This window comes from Colobus angolensis, unplaced genomic scaffold, assembly GCF_000951035.1.
Source record: "Colobus angolensis palliatus isolate OR3802 unplaced genomic scaffold, Cang.pa_1.0 Scaffold412, whole genome shotgun sequence".
Classification (NCBI taxonomy): Eukaryota; Metazoa; Chordata; class Mammalia; order Primates; family Cercopithecidae; genus Colobus; species Colobus angolensis.
The window spans coordinates 627531-649733 of NW_012117511.1; the positions used below are offsets into that span (position 1 = coordinate 627531).

General features: G+C 37.4%; 1 protein-coding gene across 2 annotated transcripts in view; it reads left to right on the forward strand.

Annotated features, from left to right (window-relative positions):
- PDE3B (phosphodiesterase 3B, cGMP-inhibited) overlaps positions 1 to 22203 on the forward strand; it is a 225642-nt gene that overhangs the window by 201896 nt on the left and 1543 nt on the right. For both annotated transcript variants that reach the window (XM_011956257.1, XM_011956258.1), the window contains exons 12-15: positions 2536 to 2735; positions 12189 to 12392; positions 14375 to 14536; positions 20979 to 21231. In XM_011956257.1, the coding sequence (XP_011811647.1) occupies positions 2536 to 2735; positions 12189 to 12392; positions 14375 to 14536; positions 20979 to 21231 (819 nt within the window). The remainder of the gene's footprint in view (positions 1 to 2535; positions 2736 to 12188; positions 12393 to 14374; positions 14537 to 20978; positions 21232 to 22203) is intronic.

The window sequence follows — 22203 nt, forward strand, 5'->3', positions numbered from 1 at the left end:
TCCATGAACCTTATCTGTCTACATCAGACCTGAGAGAATGGTAGAATGACATCTTTAAGACTCAGATGAGGTTCCTGCTAGGCGTAAATATTTTGTGGAACTAGAGTACTGTCTGTCCCACAAGATGTGATTTGTTCTTTGAACTGATGCCATTATGTGATATTCTCTTCCATTAGTTCAAATACCTGTTTTTGTTCTGGTACCATGCTGTTTTTTTGTTTGTTTGTTTGTTTTTGAGACAGTATCTGGCTCTGTCACCCAGGCTGGAGTGCAGTGGATCTCAGCTCACTGAAACCTCTGCTTCCTGGGCTCAAGCCATCCTCCCACCTCAGCCTCCTGAGTAACTGGGAGTACAGGTGCATGCCATCATGGCTGCTAACTTTTTTTTTTTTTTGGTTTTTTTTTTATAGAGATGGTGTTTCACCATGTTTGTCAGGCTGGTCTCGAACTCCTGAGCTCAAGTGATCCACCTGCTTTGACCTCCCAAAGTGGTGGGATTATAGGCATGAGCCACCGTGCCTGGCCCATGCTGTTTTGATTACTATCGCTTTGCAATAGATTTTGAAATCAGGTAGTCTGATGCCTCCAGCTTTGTTCTTTTTGCTCAAGATTGCTTTGGCTACTTGGAATCTTTTTGTGGTGCCATATGAATTTTAGGATTGTTTTTTCTATTTCTCTGAAAAATGTCATTTTTTTGTTTGTTGCTAAGTATGTAGAAATGCAATTGGTCTTTACATGTTTATGTTGTTCCCTGCTAACTTGATGAACTAATTTATTAGTTCTAATAGTTTTTCAGTAGATTTCTTGGGATTTCCTACATATATGAGATTAGGCCATCTGTGAATAAAGATAGTTTTGCATCTTCATTTCTAATCTGGATGTCTTTTACTGAGGCCTCCTTTTAAATGTGTCAGCAAATTTTAAAAATCACAATTTTCTGAAATGAAGTGAATAAATGGGATTCAAAATAGTTATGTTTCATTGCCCTTGCCAACTGTGTTCTTTTTCATGCTGTTTTTTTTGAAACATATATAAGCTAATGTTTTAAGATCCTAATATATAAATTCCAAGTAATTACTGAATTTAAAAGGAAGTCTTTTGCCATTTTTGAGTTTTAAAATATATTTTAAAATTGTAGGGAAAATCCAGAATGTGTATCACATAGGAAAATTCAAATTATTGACTCTGTATTGAAATTTAAAGTCTTATTAGAAATTTGATTACTTACATATATCATTATGCATAGATTTAACTGTCTCATGTTTACTTTTTATAATTATTTAAAAAATACCCCTAAGCCTATGTGATAGTACCTAACTCCAGTCTAAGCTACTCAGGTGGCTGAGGGCAGGTCAATTGAGGTGAAGAATTTGAGGGTATAGTGTACTATCACGATTGGACCTATGAATAGCTAGCTGCTGCACTCCAACCTGGGCATCATAGCAAGACACCATCTCTAAAAACATAAATTAAAAATAAAATGCTCTAGTGTGGGCTATTCGAAAACGTAATTTTGGTACAAATTATAAGTAGCATGAAAATAATGAGGTATATTTACGGTTGTCACTAGTGTATTAAAGTCATGTTAAGAAATTCTTGTGATGGTTATATTGAGTCAACTAAAATAGGATTAAATAATTCTTTTGGACTTTAACAAGCCAAAGCATTATTTCTAGGTTCCCCCAATGAATACAACCAAGGAAACTTTGTACCTAGTATCTGTGGTTTTATGTGTCTACTTTAAATATAGTTTCTTTTTCCTTATACTTTTTACAGATTTCTTTCGCAAAAATAATAGAATGATCATCTAGATACATAAAGCCACTAAAATAGAAAAAAGAAGAAATCAATGGCAAGATATTAAGACACCAAAAGCACAGTATGGATAGTGAACATGTTGTTTCTAAGAAGAGGATAAAAATAGAGTTATGTTGACTGAGATGTTCCCCAGTTTTCCATGCCTTTTCATTTTCCATCATTTTTTATTCCATTATATTATATGGAGCTTCATGAAAGAAAAAAAAAGGGAGATAAGGAGTTGTAGTTAGGGCTACAAATGAAATGTAATTTTCCTGGATGAGATTTGAAAAGCATCTATGTAGAGAAGCTTAGTTTGGTACGATATTACATTCCTAAATTTTTGTAATGTTTTCATCAAATTTTATTCTCTAGTATTGCCTTTTTCTGTTATATACCCTGGCCATTATATCTATCTAGTCATTAAATAGCAAATATTTAGAAAATCAGAGGTTTTTAAAATTATAATTTGCCTGAGTAAGACTGCATCAAACTGGTGTGAGAATCCTATCATGTCTTGTAAAGTAAGCAACTTCAGGGTCAGATTTAACACTGTTTCTCTCTACTAACATTTTAAGTTGGGAATAATATACTCTTTTAAGTTCATAGATTTTAGTTCTTACTTAAATCAGCAAATAAAATAAGTAATCATATTACCCATGAGAATCCCCTCCGTAGCAAAATTGTGAGGAATTTATGTGCTAATGCTGGTTTATTTTGCAATTTATTGTTTCTCAGATTCTGATGGTAGAATTAACCATGGGCAAATTGCTTATATTTCTTCGAAGAGCTGCTCTATTCCAGATGAGAGTTATGGCTGCCTGTCTTCAAACATCCCTGCATTAGAATTGATGGCTCTATACGTGGCAGCTGCCATGCATGATTATGATCACCCAGGGAGGACAAATGCATTTCTAGTGGCTACAAATGCCCCTCAGGTAGGAAATATTTTTCAGAACCTTTAAAGAATAATTCTGAAATTTTCAATCATGCTGTGTATCCCTTTGTAAATCATTATTCAATTGAATCATATAGCCATTCCATCTGACTTTAAGACCCTACATTTTAATTAATTGGATAACACATGGCATTAATGTGATGTGTGCTAGGAAATTAGGGGAAAAATCAACTTCTTCAACTAGAAAATAATAAACAGTTTTTGAAATAACTCATTGTTTTGTGAAATTCTAGAGTCCTTTATTGTCAGTATTTTTGTCTTTTATCAAACCAACAAAACTCTGACTATATTTAAGATTTCTGTTCCTGGTTAGGCCCATTGTATGGCTAGAAAGCTATAGTGGTTGAGAACTATTAATCTTTTTTGTTGTTCTCTTGTTTCCCTAAAGATTTGCCTTAATACCAGACCTTAAATCTCTTATCTCTGAATACATTCATGTATGTAAAAATTCTTCTGGTATATTATTTTTGTACCTAGTATAGCTGATAAAATATAAAATTCCTTTAAGGTCACAATTTGCATGAGGAGGCAAGAGTTCCCAACAAATAGATACTGTAATTGCAGTAGCTTTAAACATTAGGACTTGGAACTAAATATGTGTTTTGTTTTTGTTTTTTGAGACGGAGTCTTGCTCTGTCACCCAGGCTGGAGTGCAGTGGCTCGGTTCACTGCAAGCTCGGCCCCCTGGCTTCTTGCCATTCTCCTGTCTCAGCTTCCCAAGTAGCTGGGACTACAGGCACCCGCCACCATGGTTGGCTAATTTTTTTTGTTTTGTTTTGTTTTTAGTAGACGCGAGGTTTTGTTGTGTTAGCCAGGATGGTCTGGATCTTCTGACCTCGTGATCCATCTGCCTTGGCCTCTCAAAGTGCTGGGATTACAGGCGTGAGCCATCACACCTGGCCCTAAATACATGATTTGAAGTAGAATTTCGTGTGGTTGTGGTTTAAGCAGATTTTTGTGTGGTAGCTGGGTTTGTTTATGCTGGGGATTCCTGAAATGTCATCTGTGTGTTTCTAATTGGATGCTTTGTGAAGAGTAGGTACTCACTGACTGTTGCTGAATTCATCTCACTTCCCACTTCTTTATTCTATGTTTAAACCTTGGCTCTGATCCTTTCATTTTCTGTAGCCGTTTTCTGTTTTTCTTTTTTTACTTCAATCTCTTTCATATACTCCAACTTTTTAAACTATAGGAGATATAGTCTCTTGAATTGTGAGCATGTGTGTCAGGATGGGGGGAAGGAATGTAGGGAACTATGAATATGTATATGTGTAAATGGGTATAATGGTGTGTGTGTGTGTGTGTGTATGGGTTAAAAGGGCCATATGATTCATTTTTCCAGTGAGACTTTATTAATAGCTCATGATTTCCACAGGTAACTTTCTGATGATTTTAAATCTAGGTACTAGTAGTTGCCCACTTTCTAAGTATTATTTTAAAAAAAAGTACCTTCGGCCGGGTGCGGTGGCTCAAGCCTGTAATCCCAGCACTTTGGGAGGCCGAGGCGGGTGGATTGCCTGAGCTCAGAAGTTCAAGACCAGCCTGGGCAATACGGCAAGACCCCATGTTTACTAAAAATACAAAAATTAGCTGGGCGTGGTGGCACATGCCTGTAATCCCAGCTACTTGGGAGGCTGAGGCAGGAGAATCGCTCGAACCCGGGAGGCAGAGGTTGCAGTGAGCGGAGATGGCGCCACTGCACTCCAGCCTGGCCATACAGCGAGACTCCGTCTCAAAAAAAAAAAAAAAAAAAAGTACCTTCTAAGTGGCACATATTTTTTTATTTGCAATACCATTCTGTAAGAATCAGATGCCCATTCTCTCAAACCTAGCACATCATAATCTTTGAAAATCCTAGTCCTTTGGTGAATCATAGACCTGAGGAGTAGTGGCATAGTGGAAAAAGCACTGGACTTGAGATTAAAAGTCCTGTCTTAGATTTCTGATTGCCCACTTATTAGCTGTATGACCTCAAATAAAGGTTTATTCCTCCGAACCTAAAAATAGTTATCTGATATGATTAAGGATATAACATATGGAAGGTTTTATACTGTTTCCAATGGCATGAGAAGCTCCTGAATCAGAAATCACATAGGTAGAAATTACTTACTGTTCTAGTCCACTCTGTTGTTTTGTTTTGTTTTGAGATGGTGATGGAGTCTTGCTCTGTCACCCAGGCTGGAGTGCAATGACATGATCTTGGCCTACTGCAACCTCTACCTCCTGGATTCAAGTGATTCTCCTGCCTCAGCCTCCCAAGTAGGTGGGATTACAGGCGCCTGCCACCATGCCCGGCTAATTTTTGTATTTGTAGTAGAGACGGGGTTTCACCATATTAACCAGGCAGGTCTCAAACTCCTGACCTCAGGTGATCTGCCCACCTCGGCCTCCCAAAGTGCTGGGACTACAGGCATGAGCTACCATGCTGGCCTACTCTCTGTTTTTATTACTGCTTTCATTTTTGTAAAGTATATCCTCCCTCGAGGATGTTACAAATGAGTGAATTCCAATGTTAACTGTCACATGAAGATAATTTAAAACAGTGTTATATGAATGCAAATTATACAAGTTGCGTACTCAACTGTTATCCTAATCAAAATACAGTCATGAAGTCTGGACATGATATCAATCATCATGTTATTTCTAACTTCTCATTGTTAAGAATTGCCATTAGATGAAGCCATAGGAAGTGCTAGAATGGAAAGGAGATGGATTAGAGATTCAGCTGTGAAAATGTATAGCCTCTTATCTAGTCTCCTTGCTTGTTCCCTGCTCTCCTTCAGTCTGTTCTCAACACATGTCAGCTAGAATGTGACCCTGTTTAAGTGTGTTGCATCACTCTGTTCCAGACTCTCTTGCCAGGTGCTGTGGCTTACACCTGTAATCTCAATGCGTTGGGTGGCTGACACATTAGGATTGCCTGAGCCTAGGAGTTTGAGACTAATCTGGGCAACATTTGAGACCCTGTTTCAAAACAAATAAAAAAACAAAAAAGTAAACTCTCCAGTGGCATTCACCTTACCCCTAGTAAATGACAATCATAAAATGTTCTGCAGGGCCCTGCATTATTGGCCCCATTAAGTCTTTTTATTTTTATTTTTATTTATTTATTTTTTTACTGACTCAAGTCTAGTCTCACTGGCTTCCTTGCTAATACTATCTCTGTCCCTTTCTGAGAGTGTTTGCACTTTCTGTTCTCCCTGCCCAGAGGGCTTTTCCTTTAGATATCTGTATATTCATTTTCTCACCTCCTTCCATCTAAAATTTCTTCCTTATACCACTATGTTCCTTCTCTGCTTTTTTTCCATAGCAGTGATCATTTAGGATACTATATATTTTGTTTATGTACTTTGTTTTTTATATGTATCTCCTCAATGGAACATAAAGTTCCACAAGGGCAGGGATTTTTGTCTTTTATTCCATAATACCTAGAGTAGTGCTTGACATACAAAAAGCATTTAGTAAATATTTGTTGAATGTTGAAGGATGTCTGAATTCTTTGCTCTGTAGTACTCCTAGGTTTTCTGAAATATGTTCTGTGCTTCCCACAGTAACGAAGTTTATGAGGCCTTCTTCAACTAGCACCTGTGAGATAAGGACCCTTGTAAAAGTCCAGGGCTTAATGTGGTTAAGTAGTAGAGTAGGTTCTTTCATCTTTGGAAACTCAGTGGGTCTAGTCAGGCCATAATTAATGAAGATATTATAGTTACGGTGTGTTATAGACAATAGCATATAATACCACCAGCTGGGTCAGGCATTCTTTTTCATTCTCATGGCAAGGAATGTGTGCTAGAAAGATACACGAGGATTCTTACTATGAAAGAAGGTGATACATATAGCCAGGTATATCCCAGGGGAATGTCAGTATTAATAAGATTCTAAGAGATTTCTGAGCTGTTTCCAAATGAAAAGTTGGCTGAAAGATGTAGGTTAGTGCTGAAGATAGTAAAATTTCTGGAATATTTTTATGAGACTGGGTAAAAGGAAACACAATTTTAAGTTGAGATTTGTAAATGTTTTCTCTCCCAAAATATGGATTAAGATGACTAAACATGAATCTGTTTCCCCTTCTTCCTGAGAATGCATTAAAATGATAGTAAGATACGAAGTTCATTACAACAGAGAGCAATAAGAGGATGATAGGTATTATCACCAGCAGATAAAAAAATTTTTATAACATTTCTGGAAAATGAAAAATGGATGAATATTGACAGATAAAACAAAAGTACCCAGCATAGCTGGAACCCCAGAGAGACTTCTGTTACCATTTGCTCCTGCTTGCTCTCTCTGTGCACACACACACCTTTAATCAGAGTGACTACAACCCTATGTTTATCTCCAGGCAGAAAACTTGTCTCTTAGATATTGAAGGAAACTGCCTGGAGAGAAACAATTCCTAGAGTGGGTATTAGTAGTCCAAAGTAAATTTCTCTCATTCTAGACATCTAATAGCTGGCACCCGTTATTCTAAAGCAAAACTTGCTGAGTAACAAACCCTATCCACATTTACATAGTTCCCACTCATTCATCCCAAGGGGAGAGACTCCACAATAAAACATACATAACAGCAGAGAGAAATTACAACTGGGCCGGGCGCGGTGGCTCAAGCCTGTAATCCCAGCACTTTGGGAGGCCGAGACGGGCGGATCACGAGGTCAGGAGATCGAGACCACCCTGGCTAACACGGTGAAACCCCGTCTCTACTAAAAACTACAAAAAAACTAGCCGGGCGAGGTGGCGGCGCCTGTAGTCCCAGCTACCCAGGAGGCTGAGGCAGGAGAATGGCGTGAACCCGGGAGGCGGAGCTTGCAGTGAGCTGAGATCCGGCCACTGCACTCCAGCCTGGGTGACAGAGCAAGACTCCGTCTCAAAAAAAAAAAAAAGAAATTACAACTGAAATCTAGAATTCATTGTGTGTGTGTGTGTGTGTGTGTAAGACAGGGTCTCATTCTGTTGCCAGGCTGGAGTGCAATGGCGCGATCTTGGCTCACTACAACCTCTGCCTCCAGGGTTCAAGCGATTCTCCTGCCTCAGCCTCCTCAGTAGCTGGAACTACAGGCGCATGCCACCATGCCCAGCTAATTTTTGTATTTTTAGTAGAGATGGGGTTTCACCATATTGGCCAGAATTGTCTAGATCTCTTGACCTCGTGATCCACCCACCTTGGCCTACCAAAGTGCTGGGATTACAGGCGTGAGCCACTGCACCTGATTTAGAATTCATTTTTCTATATACACAGATAACCAAGGATCATCAGACATGGCATTAATCAGAAGCTTGGAAAGAAAAGGCTAAGATGGAAAGAATAACTGACCACCGGGAGAATCTAGGGAATAGAGAAGCATCTAATTATTTTTTTAAAAAGTATTCTCAGAGAATTTGAAAAATACTGCATCCATAAAGTAAGAACAGGAAACTATAATAAAGGAACATCAGAGAACAAGTTAGGCTCTTAGAAACTAAAAATATTGCTGCAGGAAATTTTAAAAATTCAATATAAGCTTGGGAAGTAAAAGTCCAGGTAGTCTCTCCCAGAACATAGACCAGGAAGATAAAAAGAAAATACAGGGAAGGAGAAGATAAGACATGGGGGACTAGGTCAAGATGTGACTAGTGGAAGTTCTAAAAAGAGGGGAGTCTTTGGATTGAAGGGGCTCACTAAGTGCCAGGAAAGTTGAATAGAGAAAAAATACTGAAACGCCACATGTAGCACATCATGGAAAAATTTCAGAACACCAGAGATTTTATTTTAAAAAAAAAAGAATTCCTGAGAAGATGAAAACAATACCTCTGTAAAAGAACAAAAATTCAACTGTCATCATATTTTTAGCAACAATAGATGCTAGACAATACTGGAATTAAGTCTCTAAAATTCTAGGGGAATTCATTCATTCATTCATTTGTTCAAGTATTTATTGGGTGCATATTGTGGGATAGGCACTATTTAGGCATTGTTATGTTGAATAAAACGTGGGAAAAATCTTGCCTGTCATCGAACCTACATTCTAGTGTGGCAAGAAAATAAATAAATAAATAAATAATGTGTGTGTGAGCAAGAGAGAGAGTCAGAGCAGGAGAAAGAGAGACTGAGAGACAGAGAGAGAAAGAGAAGATTATGACTTAAGAGCTAGGATAGAAGTAAAATGAGAGGAGATAGGAAGTGCTGGCTAAGAGTATTATTTTCAAGTTAGAGTTCTATATTCAGCTAAGCTACCATTTTACATAAGAGCAAAATGACAAGATTCTCAGATATGCAGTGATTTTAAACAATCACATCTTGACCATCCTGAGAAAGTTATTTTAAAATGTATTTCAGCAAAACAAGGGTGGTATCTAAGGTAAAGGAAGATAAGGGATTAATAGAAATTTTAGAACTGACGGTTTGTCTCTGTGTCCCCACCCAAATGTCATCTCAAATTGTAGCCCTCATATGTGAAGGGGCAGGGCCCTGGTGTGAGGTTATTATGATTAGATCATGGGGGCGGGTTCTCCCATGCTGTTCTCATGATAATGAGGGAGTTGTCACGAGATCTGACGGTTTAAAAGTGGTAGTCTTCCCTGTGTGTGCTCTCCCTCTTTCTCTCTCCTGCTATCTTGTGAAGAAGGTGCCTGCCTCTCCTTTGCCTTCCACCGTGACTATAAGTTTCCTAAGGCTTCCCCAGCCATGTGGAACTGTGAGTCAATTAAATCTCTTCTGTTTATAAGTTACCTAGTCTCAGGTAGTATCTCTATAGCAGTGTAAACACAGAAAAGAACAAACGAGAACAGTGTAAAAGAATCCTGAGATAACAGCTATTCATCAAGACTATTTCTTTACACTATAAAAAAACAACAAAACTAGCTGCTTTGTGTTCTGTAGCACCTTATTTGTCTGCTATCTCTCTACTAAATTTTTTTGAGTTGGGAGTATTATTTTTTAAAAGAACAATCTTTCCTAATCTTTTCCACTTGAAGTGCCTTCTTAGTTGGCCGGGTGTGGTGGTTCATGCCTGTAATCCCAGCACTTTGGGAGTCCGAGGCGGGCAGATCATGAGGTCAAGAGATTGAGACCATCCTGGCTAACACAGTGAAACCCTGACTCAAGTAAAAAACACAAAAAATTAGCTGGGTGTGGTGGTGGGCGCCTGTAGTCCCAGCTACTCAGGAGACTGAGGCAGGAGAATGGCTTGAACCCGGAAGGCAGAGCCTGCAGTGAGCTGAGATCGTGCCACTGCACTCCAGCTTGGGCAACAGAATGAGAGTATGTCTCAAAAAAAAAAAAAAAAAGAAGTGCCTTCTTAGTCATGAGATAATGGCTATGATGTAGATTTTTTGTTAATGTTTCCTCCTGTTTCTTATGTTTTAAAAGGGGACATTTGTTCAGATTAGTCAGACTCATCCTTTGTATGATCTAAGTCTTTCTTATGTCTGAAGGGTTTTCTCTTTTTGCTCTTATTTAAGTGTTACTATTTGCTAAGATTCTGTCAGTTTGTATTAAACCCCTTCTCAGATCTTTCCAACTCAGAGGGTGAAAAGTAAGATTTATGACCAATTAATTTGTTTTGCCAAAGTACTGATGTATTTACTGTAGAGAGAAGGATCTATAGCCAGAAAAAGCAGGTAACAAGATGCTTTAGCACAAAGTCAAAGGATGTTAGTTTATTGCAGCTCCAAATGAGCTGAGGCCCTGTCTTTTTTCTCTGCTTCTAAGAGCCCACAGTAAGAGCTGAGACTTCTTTATTTGTTTGCTTGATTGGTTTTTCTTACTCAGTTTAAGCTTGGTCTGCTGCTCTCTGTGCTACCTTCAAGTATTCTTTTAAAGCAGAGTTGACATTTGCTTCCTACTTACTGCTTCATCATTCTTTCTTGCCTCCCACTAACCTTTGAGCTTGTGAATCTACTGGGGTCCAGCAGGGAACCCCTTCCCACCTACTCTTCAGATAGGTTTTTTCCTTCTTATGCAGTGACTTGTTTAGCTTTTCTGTACCCATTCTCATTTTCACTATGTCTTTGAAGTTTCCAGTATGGTGATTATATCTAGATTCTAATACTGATTCAGACTTTTTTCCCCCCATTTTATATTTCTTTGGCATTTTCAAATGGCAGTTTGAATGGTGAAATAATTCTGAACTTGCTTATTTTTTTAAAAACTGATCTTGCTAGCTGTGAGTTTATTAAGTCAGCTAGCTTCACAGGACACTCATTGTACATTGTGTTTTATTGAGCCCAGAATCGGATTACTTCCTCCTGAACAGACAGAGCTGTTCTCATAGTTAAGTCTTCGTAACATTTGAGCATGAATTAGTCAAATCATTATTAAATGTAAATGACCCCTTAGGGAGTTTTTGAAGCTTACTCTTTCTATTTGGTATTTATAATGTTTAGAAGTTGTATTACAAGTGGTATGAAATGCCTTTATATGGCTCATTGCAAAGTTTAAATCATACCATTGCTTTTATAAAATCAAATAGTGTAAAAAATAATCAGTGTTATGCATCTGTGCTTAAATCTAGGCTATAGCTAATTTTCACAAATAAGTAGAGCTATTCAATTAAGCTCTCAGAATATGTATCCTACCTGAGATCTCATTCTATCTGTCCTTCTTTCTCATTACACAGTAGGCTCCATGAAAACAGGGATAGGGTTTTAATTCTTATCCTTGGCCTTTAACACAACTTGGCTGTAGAAGCTTTTTAAAATAATTATATGCTTATTTAATAATTTAAAGAATTGCTTTATTTTTAGAGGTGGAAGAGGCTTTAGAAATTCTATACTCCACTGATTTTAAGTCTGTATTCCAAAGTCCTAGAGTACTGAGGAGGTACCTCAGGATCTTCCACTGGAGTGAAGTGTAGGAAAAGTGAGTAATTCCACACCATTTGAACCAGAGGATTTGTGTTTTTATCTGTTACATAGTTCTGTTTTACTCCCAGGCACTGTGTGAGGATGGGAATCCAGGATATGTCCGTCTCAGACAGGCAGGCCTCTTACCCTGGACAGTACTCCTGCTTTCTCTTCTTTAGTCACCATCACCATTGACTCCAGAATGACTAAACAATAGAAATGTATTCTGAAACCTGCTCTAGATCCCTAATGACTTTATTCACAGTTTATCTGAGAAGGTTTTCTGATTAAATGAAATAGACCTCAAAATACCAACTTCACATCTCTTGGGAGGCAGCACAGTGTCTGCAAAGATAAACTTTAAAGATAGATAACCCTTTCACTTACTAGCCATGTATGTTGGAAGGAAAGGTGTATCCTAACCTCTTTGCACTTCAGTTTACTCATTTATAAAATTATCACAACCTATTTTCACAGGTACTAAAATACCTGGTAAAATGCCTAGTATATATTAGGTGTTCATTGTTTGTATACTTCCAACCTGATATTAATGATATTAAAGTTTAATATCTTTGAGGTGTCTGCCTCATTTTTCTATATTTCTTTTTAGGCAGTTTTATACAATGACAGATCTGTTCTGGAAAATCATCATGCTGCGTCAGCTTGGAATCTATATCTTTCTCGCCCAGAATACAACTTCCTTCTTCATCTTGATCATGTGGAATTCAAGCGTTTTCGTTTTTTAGTCATCGAGGCAATCCTTGCCACAGATCTTAAAAAGCATTTTGATTTTCTTGCAGAATTCAATGCCAAGGTTTGTTATGAAAATTAGTGCCTGATTTAAAAAATCTTTATTGTCAGTGTTACTGATAAAATATGTTTTTTAATGTTAAGTTAGAATTATTGCTGCTTAGAAAGTAACAAAAAATAGTTGATATAAAATAATATATATGCCTATATTTTAAAAAATAAACATTTTTATTGTTATGGTAACATTTCCTAAAATATTATTGCTTGCTATATTTTCTTTCAACACATAAACTTATACTATTGTGACTTTATTTCACATACTTTCACATAGAAATAAACCAGTTATTTCAAATGAGTTTAAAGAGAGATTTGACAAAGCCATGCTTAGTGTCAAGTAAGGCATTATATAAAATTAATTTTATGTGTTTCCTAAGAATCCAGTTAATTCTAAGAATCCAGTTAATTATGCCTACCTCACTGCACCTGTTACACCTTCTTTATATTAGTGATTCTTTAGCTGGCTAGTGTAGGGAAAAGGAAGCACCTTCTTCTACTTGAGAATAATTCATTCATTCAACAAGTATTTATTGGGATTGCCCACTATGTGCAGACATTGTACTAGGCCAAAGAACTCATATTCACCAGGGGATCAAGAATCACTGCCCCAGTATGACAGTGGTACTCATGGGACTATGCTTTATCCCTCAGACATTTGAGGTGAAAAAAGTTGAGGACCACTGCTTTAGATTCCTGCCCTGGCTTGCAGGAAGCTGCTATTTTCTTGATGACTTTTGTGACCTAAAAGAAGCTGTACCTGCAGGGTAGAGAAACTGGTAACAGAGGAGTACTAGATTAAACCCGCTGGAAGGAGACCCTTATATATGTTGCTGTCATGATATTAATGAAATGCTTATAAAAATCCGTGAGAAATCAGGGTACCTTTAAAATTATTTCATAGTTGTATAGTTTTATTCACTTTAATTTTTAAATAAAATTCATTTAAGTGCTTAAAATGAAGCACTAAGCACTTAAAATTCATTTAAGTGCTTAAGTCACCTTTTACAGGTAAAAGATTATCTAACACAATACTTTGTGTATTCCGTAAAGACTTCTATTTTGAAGTCTCTCAAAAAACTGCCATATGAATGGGGCTCTAGACCTCTTATTAAGTTGCAGTCAAAAGAGCTCTTCTCTCAAGTGTTTTCTATGATGGTGTTCTACATAATTTTTTTTTTTTTCTGAAAGAGTTTGGTGCCAAAAAGCAACCATAACACTGAAGTTCAAAAGCTATGACATGGCTCATTCTTTTCATTTTTTACAAAATGAAATTTTAGTTCTTGAAAGGCTTTTTTTTTCAGCTAATAATGACAATTATCATTTATTTAAATAACAATATTTAAAACTTACCGTGAGCAAGGCATTTTTTTCATTTATTAATCCTCATAGCAGCATGGCTAGATTGGTATTACTTTTCCTACTTCATAGATGAAGAAAGTTAGATTCGAATAGATTAAGCAGTTTTTTCACTGTTACACACTGAATTTTTGATTCAGAATACAGCTTGCTGATTCATGACATTCTGAGTCAGGATTTAAAACTATAGGGCCAGCTTCTCAGACTTGTGTTCAGTTCACTATATCATTGCCTTTGACAGCAAGAGCAAACTTCTCTAGCTTCTTAAGTGTTCTTTTTTGAGGTAGAAATAAGTAGTTATAATTCTTATATGATTTTTTTGATATTGTGTATCTACTATACTTAATATATACATGTATATATATACACACACATATATAATTCATGATTCTTTGTGGTAATCACAAATATTGAAACCCATGGTTATATGTTTTTCTAGAAAGCATTTTTAGAAAGGAAATTTAACCAATAGAAGTCCATATTATGGAATAAACTGATTTTAAAAAGAACTATTTGCTGAACTTTCTGTCATTTAGACAAGAAACAGTTTTAAGTAATTTGGTAAAAGCAAGCAAAACAACAATTTTTTTAAATGCCTTCAGAAGCTAAAATGAGTTTGTTTTTCCAAAATAGGCAAATGATGTAAATAGTAATGGCATAGAATGGAGTAATGAAAATGATCGCCTCTTGGTATGCCAGGTGTGCATCAAACTGGCAGATATAAATGGCCCAGCAAAAGTTCGAGACTTGCATTTGAAATGGACAGAAGGCATTGTCAATGAATTTTATGAGCAGGTAAGTTGAAACATGAGCTTGGTGGGATTATTAAGAGCTGTCATGAGAAGACACTACTCTTTGGGTTTTTGGATAGCTTTATTAAGTGTTTGAATTCTGAGTTGCTTTGACTGGGAAGGGTTAAAAACTGTTGCATTTGCTTTGGTTCTTAGTATTTTCTATGTTCTGTTTGCCATTGCTGTTAAAATTTTAAAAAGTAACCTATTCTCTATCTTGAGTGAGATGAATATACTCGTGAGTCTATAGGTAGGGCTGTTAGCAGCGGCACATCTGTACAAGTCTGCAGCAACCTCAATTCTTGCCCCCTCAGAAGAAAGAATTCAACTGAGGGGCATAAGGCAGAGGGAGCAATTGAGGCAAGTTTTAGAGTAGAAGGGAAAGTTTATTTAAAAGCTTTAGAGCAAGAATGAAAGGAAGTAAAGTACACTTGGAAGAAGACCAGGAGGGCAACCTGAGAGATCAAGTGCATGGTTTGATCTTTGACTTAGAGTCTTATGCACTGGCATGCTTCCAGGGTTGTGTTACTTCTCCCAATTCATCCCTTGAGGTGGCTGTCAGATGTGCAGTGGCCTGCCAGCACTTGGGAGGGGCCACATACACAGTGTGTTTACTGAAGTTGTATTCATGCTCACTTGAGGCATTTTTCCCTTACCTGTCCATTGTTCATGGAGGAAGGCCATATACCAATTAAACTTCACCATTTTGCCTCTTAGTGTACATGCTTGAGCCCACTCACCCAGCTCCTGAGATCTTATCAGGATGCTGCTGATGACCAGTTTCAGGTTTTTCTATCTATTGGGTGACTGCCTTACCCTGGTGCCAGCTGTGACCAATTATTATTTTAGAGAGACAGCTTAACCTATCACCTGATGGTCACCTGACATTTCTGATGGGGTTGGGGGCGGGCCCTCTCCTGCTCTGCCCATGTCTTTCTGACTACTTTCTATAACAAGGCTAGATGACATTATGATTCCAAGGCCTCTTTCAGCCCTGAGATTCTGTAACCTAGAATAATTTATTTCCAGATGAAGTGGTTTTTAAATTATTCAGGGTATGCTCAGAATATATTTAAAGAATATCAATCCATTTTCAACTTTGCTATAAAAAGACTAACTCCCTGCCATAGGAACATCAACTGGGAAGAAATCTGGACAGAGGGCTACAAATGGAGAGAATAGACACTTAGTGGTTTTCAAGGATTCAAAGATATAAGCATGCTCTTTTGTTCTTAAATCTTTTTTTTGAGACAGAAGCTTGCTCTGTCACCCAGGCTGTAGTGCAGTGGCACAATCTCGGCTCACTGCAACCTCTGCCTCCTGGGTTCAAGCAATTCTCCTGCCTCAGCCTCCTGAGTAGCCGGGATTCCAGGCACACGCCACCATGCCTGGCTAATTTTTGTATTTTTAGTAGAGATGGGGTTTCACTGTGTTGGTCAGGCTGGTCTTAAATTTCCGACCTCGTGATCCACCCACCTCAGCCTCCCAAAGTGTTGGGATTACAGACGTGAGCCACCGTGCCCAGCTGTTCTTAAATCTTTAAATTTTTTTTAAAATTATTATTATTTAAGTTCTGGGGTACATGTGCAGAACATGCAGTTTTGTTACATAGGTATACACGTGCCATGGTGGTTTGCTGCACTCATCAACCCGTCATCTACATTAGTTATTTCTCCTAATGCTATCCCTCCCCTACCGCCCCACCCTGTGACAGGCCCCCATGTGTCATGTTCCCCTCCTTGTGTCCATGTGTTCTCATTGTTCAGCTCCCACTTATGAGTGAGAACACGCAGTGTTTGGTTTTCTGTTTCTGTGTTTGCTGAGAATGATGGTTTCCAGCTACATCTATGTCCCTGCAAAGGACGTGAACTCATCCTTTTTTATAATTGCATAGTATTCTGTGGTATATATGTGCCACATTTTCTTTATCCAGTCTATCATTGATGGGCATTTGGGTTAGTTCTAAGTCTTTGAAAAGCGTTCCTGTTTCTCCACATCCTTTCCAGCATCTATTGTTTCCTGACTTTAATGATCGCCATTCCAACTGGCATAAGAGGTTATCTCATTGTGGTTTTTATTTGCATTTGTCTAATGACTAGTGATGATGAGCTTTTTTCATATGTTTCTTGGCCACATAAATATCCCAAGACGCATAATCGTCTTGATTCACCAAGGTTGAATGAAGGAAAAAATGTTAAGGGCAGAGAGAAAGGCTGGGTTATTCACAAAGGGAAGCCCATCAGACTACCAGTGGATCTCTCTGCAGAAACCGTACAAACCAGAAGAGAGTGGGGCCAATATTCAACATTCTTAAAGTAAAGAATTTTCTTTTTTTTTTTTTAAGAAAAGAATTTTCTTAAACCCAGAATTTCATATCCAGCCAAACTAAGCTTCTTAAGTGATGGAGAAATAAAATCCTTTACACACAAGCAAATGCTGAGAGATTTTGTCACCTCCAGACCTGCCTTACAAGAACTCCTGAAGGAAGCACTAAATATGGAAAGGAAAAACTGATACCAGCTACTGCAAAAACATGCCAAATTGTACCATCGACACTATGAAGAAACCGCATCAACTAATGGGCAAAATTAACCTGCTAGTATCATAATGACAGGATCAAATTCACACATAACAGTATTAGCCTTAAATATAAATGGGCTAAATGCCCCAATTAAAAGGCACAGACTGGCAAATTAGATAAAGAGTCAAGACCCATCAGTGTGCTGTATTCAGGAGACCCATCTCACGTGCAAAGACACACATAGGCTCAAAATAAAGGGATGGAGAAAGATATACCAAGCAAATGGAAAGCAGAAAAAAAGCAGGGTTTGCAATCCTAGTCTCTGATGAAACAGACTTTAAACCAACAAAGATTGAAAAACACAAAGAAGGTCATTACATAATGGTAAAGGGATCAATTAATCAAGGACAGCTAACTATCCTAAATATGTATGCACCCAATACAGGAGCACCCAGATTCATAAAGCAAGTCCTTAGAGACTTACAAAGAGACTTAGACTCCCATACAATAATAATGGGAGATTTTAACACCCCACTGTCAACATTAGACAGATGAACAAGACAGAAAATTAACAAGGATATTCAGGACTTGAACTCAGCTCTGGACCAAGTGGACCTAATAGACATCTACAGAACTCTCCACCCCAAATCAACAGAATATACATTCTTCTCAGCACCACATTGCACTTGTTCTACAATTGACCACATAGTTGGAAATAAAACAGTCCTCAGCAAATGGAAAAGAACAGAAATCGTAACAAACAGTCTCTCAGACCACTGTGCAATCAAATTAGAAATCAGGATTAAGAAACTCACTCAAAACTGCACAACTACATGGAAATTGAACAACCTGCTCCTGAATGACTACTGGGTAAATAACAAAATTAAGGCAGAAATAAATAGACACAATGTACCAGAATCTCTGGGACACAGCTAAAGCGGTGTTTAGAGGGAAATTTATAGCACTAAATGCCCACAGGAGAAAGTGGGAAAGATCTAAAATCGACACCCTAACATCACAATTAAAAGAACTAGAGAAGCAAGAACAAACAAATTCAAAAGCTAGCAGAAGACAAGAAATAACTAAGATCAGAGCAGAATCGAAGGAAATAGAGACACAGAAAACCCTTCAAAAATATCAATGAATCCAGGAGGTGATTTTTTGAAAAGATTAACAAAATAGACCACTAGCTAGACTAATAAAGAAGAAAAGAGAGAAGAATCAAATAGATGCAATAAAAAATGATAAAGGTGATATCACCACTGACTCCACAGAAGTACAAACTACTATCAGAGAATACTATAAAATTTTTGGCATTAAAATAATCTTTCCACTTTGCTGAATCTGCCATTTGTGGGGTCCACTTTTGAGGCTTCCTATAATGTAGGAGTGCATGATTTCCTGACATACCTAACATTTTGTTATTTCCAAAATAGCAAATACACCTTTTTGACTTTGGAATTACATTCCTTAGGAATCCTTGTTGGTCCTAATTATCAGGAAGGGTCAAGATATCTACCAGTTGAGGGCTTTCTTAACATGAGTGGAAAGTGGGAGTAATTGAGCCTATGTAACCATGCACCTGGTATACTTTGTTACTTGCACATTATATTGAAAATGTGCAATGTTTTACACCCACCAGCTAAACATCCCAACACAATAGTGTATACTCTGCTGTTTATAAGTTACAAAATGCCATATTGTATAATCGTGGAAAGATTATTAATATTTTACTATTCTCTGATGTGTTTAAATTATATTTAATTTGGGGTAGTAAATGGCTGTATTTACCTAATTTGTAAGATTATAATATGCAGTTTGCATATTCTCATCTTCATTCTCAGTGATAATTGAAACTTGCTTTATTTAGAGCTCGCCCATGGATCTCATGTTTACAAAAGAGGAATTTAATGCTAAGGAAAATGTTATCTTTTATTATATGTACAAATAGGTAATAAAAAATAATGGTGTATGGCAATTTTAGAAAATTCACTAGTTCAGTGAGATAACATTAGAAATATTCATTTAGACCCTGCATATTATTTTGAAAGCATATAGAATTATACTTATTAAGCAAACCTGGAAGCCCTGCCTGAGGTTGAATCCTGACTTATCTTCCTTATCTGCAATATGACCTTGACTGGGTAAGTTACTTAACCTCTCTGTGCCAGTTTCCTCACTGATAAAATAGGAATAATGATGGTACCTATGTCATAAGGTTTCTATGAGGATTAAATGAACTAATATATGTAGACTTCTTAGAATAGTTTCTGACACATAAGTTCTCAATAAATGTTAACTATTATAATTTCATATATATCACTAAAAACAATATATTATCTCAGTTTCACTTAATCTAAGTGTCATTATTCAATATCAAAGGAGGAAAATGTCATCTGATATCCTACCACTTATGAAAGTTTTAATCCTCCCTCATCAACTAAACTTCTTTCTCATTCTGGTTATGCTATTAAACTTTCTTCAGATATTGATGTAAAATTCTAACCACACCCAACTTTTTTTCTATTATCCTAATTATACTGTCTTTATATGCCTACAGCCATTTAACTGCCATGGGCTTAGAAAAGCCAAACTCCTGGGTTTTATCTATGAAATTACAGAGTCCTATAGATAAACTGAACTGTTTTTGGAAAAACATCAATTGTTTTCTTCCTCATAGAAGATAATCTCGTAAAAGATTTCTAATCATGGGACAGTTAATCATGGGGACAGTTTCTGGTTGTTTCCTCAGCGTTATGTTGGCTCATTACAGAACAGACACTGCTTACCTGCAGAATTTGTACACTGTGGGGAGAAATTTATCCCAAACCAGTTCAGACACTAGGACTAAAATGTTAATGGTACCATTTGGAGAATGCTCAGTACTGTGCTAAACACCTTATATAATACTGCCTTTTAACCTCATCATAGCATCCCTATAAGGTAGATTATTATTCAGATTTTTTTTTTTTTTTTGAGACGGAGTCTCGCTCTGTCACCCAGGCTGGAGTGCAGTGGCGCCATCTCAGCTCACTGCAAGCTCCGCCTCCCGGGTTCAAGCCATTCTCCTGCCTCAGCCTCCCGAGTAGCTGGGACTACAGGCACCCGCCACCTCGCCCGGCTAGTTTTTTGTATTTTTTTAGTAGAGACGGGGTTTCACCGGGTCAGCCAGGATGGTCTCCATCTCCTGACCTCGTGATCTGCCCGTCTCGGCCTCCCAAAGTGCTGGGATTACAGGCTTGAGCCACCGCGCCCGGCCTTATTATTCAGATTTTACACACAGTGCATTTGTACCTAGAGCTTGCTCAACACCACACAGGTAGTAGTCTGATCTCAAATTAAGCCCTAGAAGCCACAGTGGTAGGGTAACAGAAGGCAGGCCATTGGGGATCTAGCCCCAGGATCCTCACCTCCATTATGGTAGCTCTACTTTATTTGTTTTCCATATTAGGTTTTCTGATTTTGAATCATTAGAGTTCTGTTGTTAAAAAAAGGGGGGTGGAGGTAGTGTTATTGAAAAGCACTTGCAAAATTCAGCTCTGTATATTTGAGATATAACTACAACAAAAATGTTTCTATTATGCTTTTGCCCCTAGATAAAGAGAATCCATAATTGACACTATGGAATTTTGCAGGTTGTTAGTAAAATATCTGATACTTATTTTAAAAGATCTGTATGTTTCTTATTAACTGAGTATCAGCCATACTGGTTGATGTGGACAGAATGTGAGAATAAAGTTTTGTTTAGGATTTCTCAGTATTAAATTTTTACAGTTGAAATGATAGAATAGATTCATTGATGCTTATTTATAAAAAATAGTTTTATATAAATTATTTTTAAAAAACTCAAGATAATTGTAACAGCAAACCTCAGTGGTGGTTCTTTCACCAGTTAAAAATGTACTTTTCTTTTTAAAATATGCAGGGAGATGAAGAAGCAAATCTGGGTCTGCCCATCAGTCCATTCATGGATCGTTCTTCTCCTCAACTAGCAAAACTCCAAGAATCTTTTATCACCCACATAGTGGGTCCCCTGTGTAACTCCTATGATGCTGCTGGTTTGCTACCAGGTCAGTGGATAGAAGCAGAAGAGGATAATGATACTGAAAGTGGTGATGATGAAGATGGTGAAGAATTAGATACAGATGATGAAGAAATGGAAAACAATCTAAATCCAAGTAAGAATATAGGGACATTATAATTTATGTAATGTTATAGGTTGAGTATTCAAAGTCTGAAAATCTGAAATATGAAATGCTCCAAAATCCAAAACTTTTTGAGTGCCAGTATGGTGCTCAAAGGAAATATTCATTGGGACATTTGGATTTCAGATTTTGCAATTAGGGATCTAAATATAATGCAAATATTCCAAAATCAGAAACACTTCTGGTCCCAAGCATTTTGAATAGGGATACTCAACCTTTAATAACTGCATATATCCATTTAACTTAGATTTGGAACTTTGTTTCTCAGATACAGATTCAGCAGTCATTATATTGAGTAACCACTATCTAAGTGTTCAGATTCAATAGTCATGTTTTGAGTAACTGCTGTAAGCTGGGTACTGGGTGAATACTGTAATACAACAAGCATTCTTATTCTTATTTAATTAAAGTAACATCTCTTGAGGTGTTGTCCTCTAACCAGTACTCTTCATTCAGCAGGCTCCACCTGTGCATGCACGATAGGGCCATCACCACATCTGAACATAGGTGGATCCTCATGGCGAGTCCTCCTTCATGTCACTCCTTTTCACACATCTCACCCCCAATCCCACTGGAAAGCTGGTGGGGGGAGGGGGAAGGAAAACATACATTCCCTGGTTGTAAAGGGAGGGCCAAGTTTTGTGGCATTATGAATTTCAGTTACCAAACTGTAATGACATGCTTTTCTATATAAGACAATTAGTATGAGTGGAAAATGAAATGAAAATTGTCACTTTGTAATTGTGAATGAAATCAGTTATTTGCTCATTTTAAAGTAGAATTTAAATTATAACTACATAAGTATTGTTTTGATTTTCAAGCATGCAATAAATCAGAGCAGATAGGAAAACTACAAAGCACCTCCCACTGCAACACACACGCGCCTTGTATTTAGGATTAGCATGGCAAATCCTATTAAAATGTATTTAAAATTCTTTTATATAT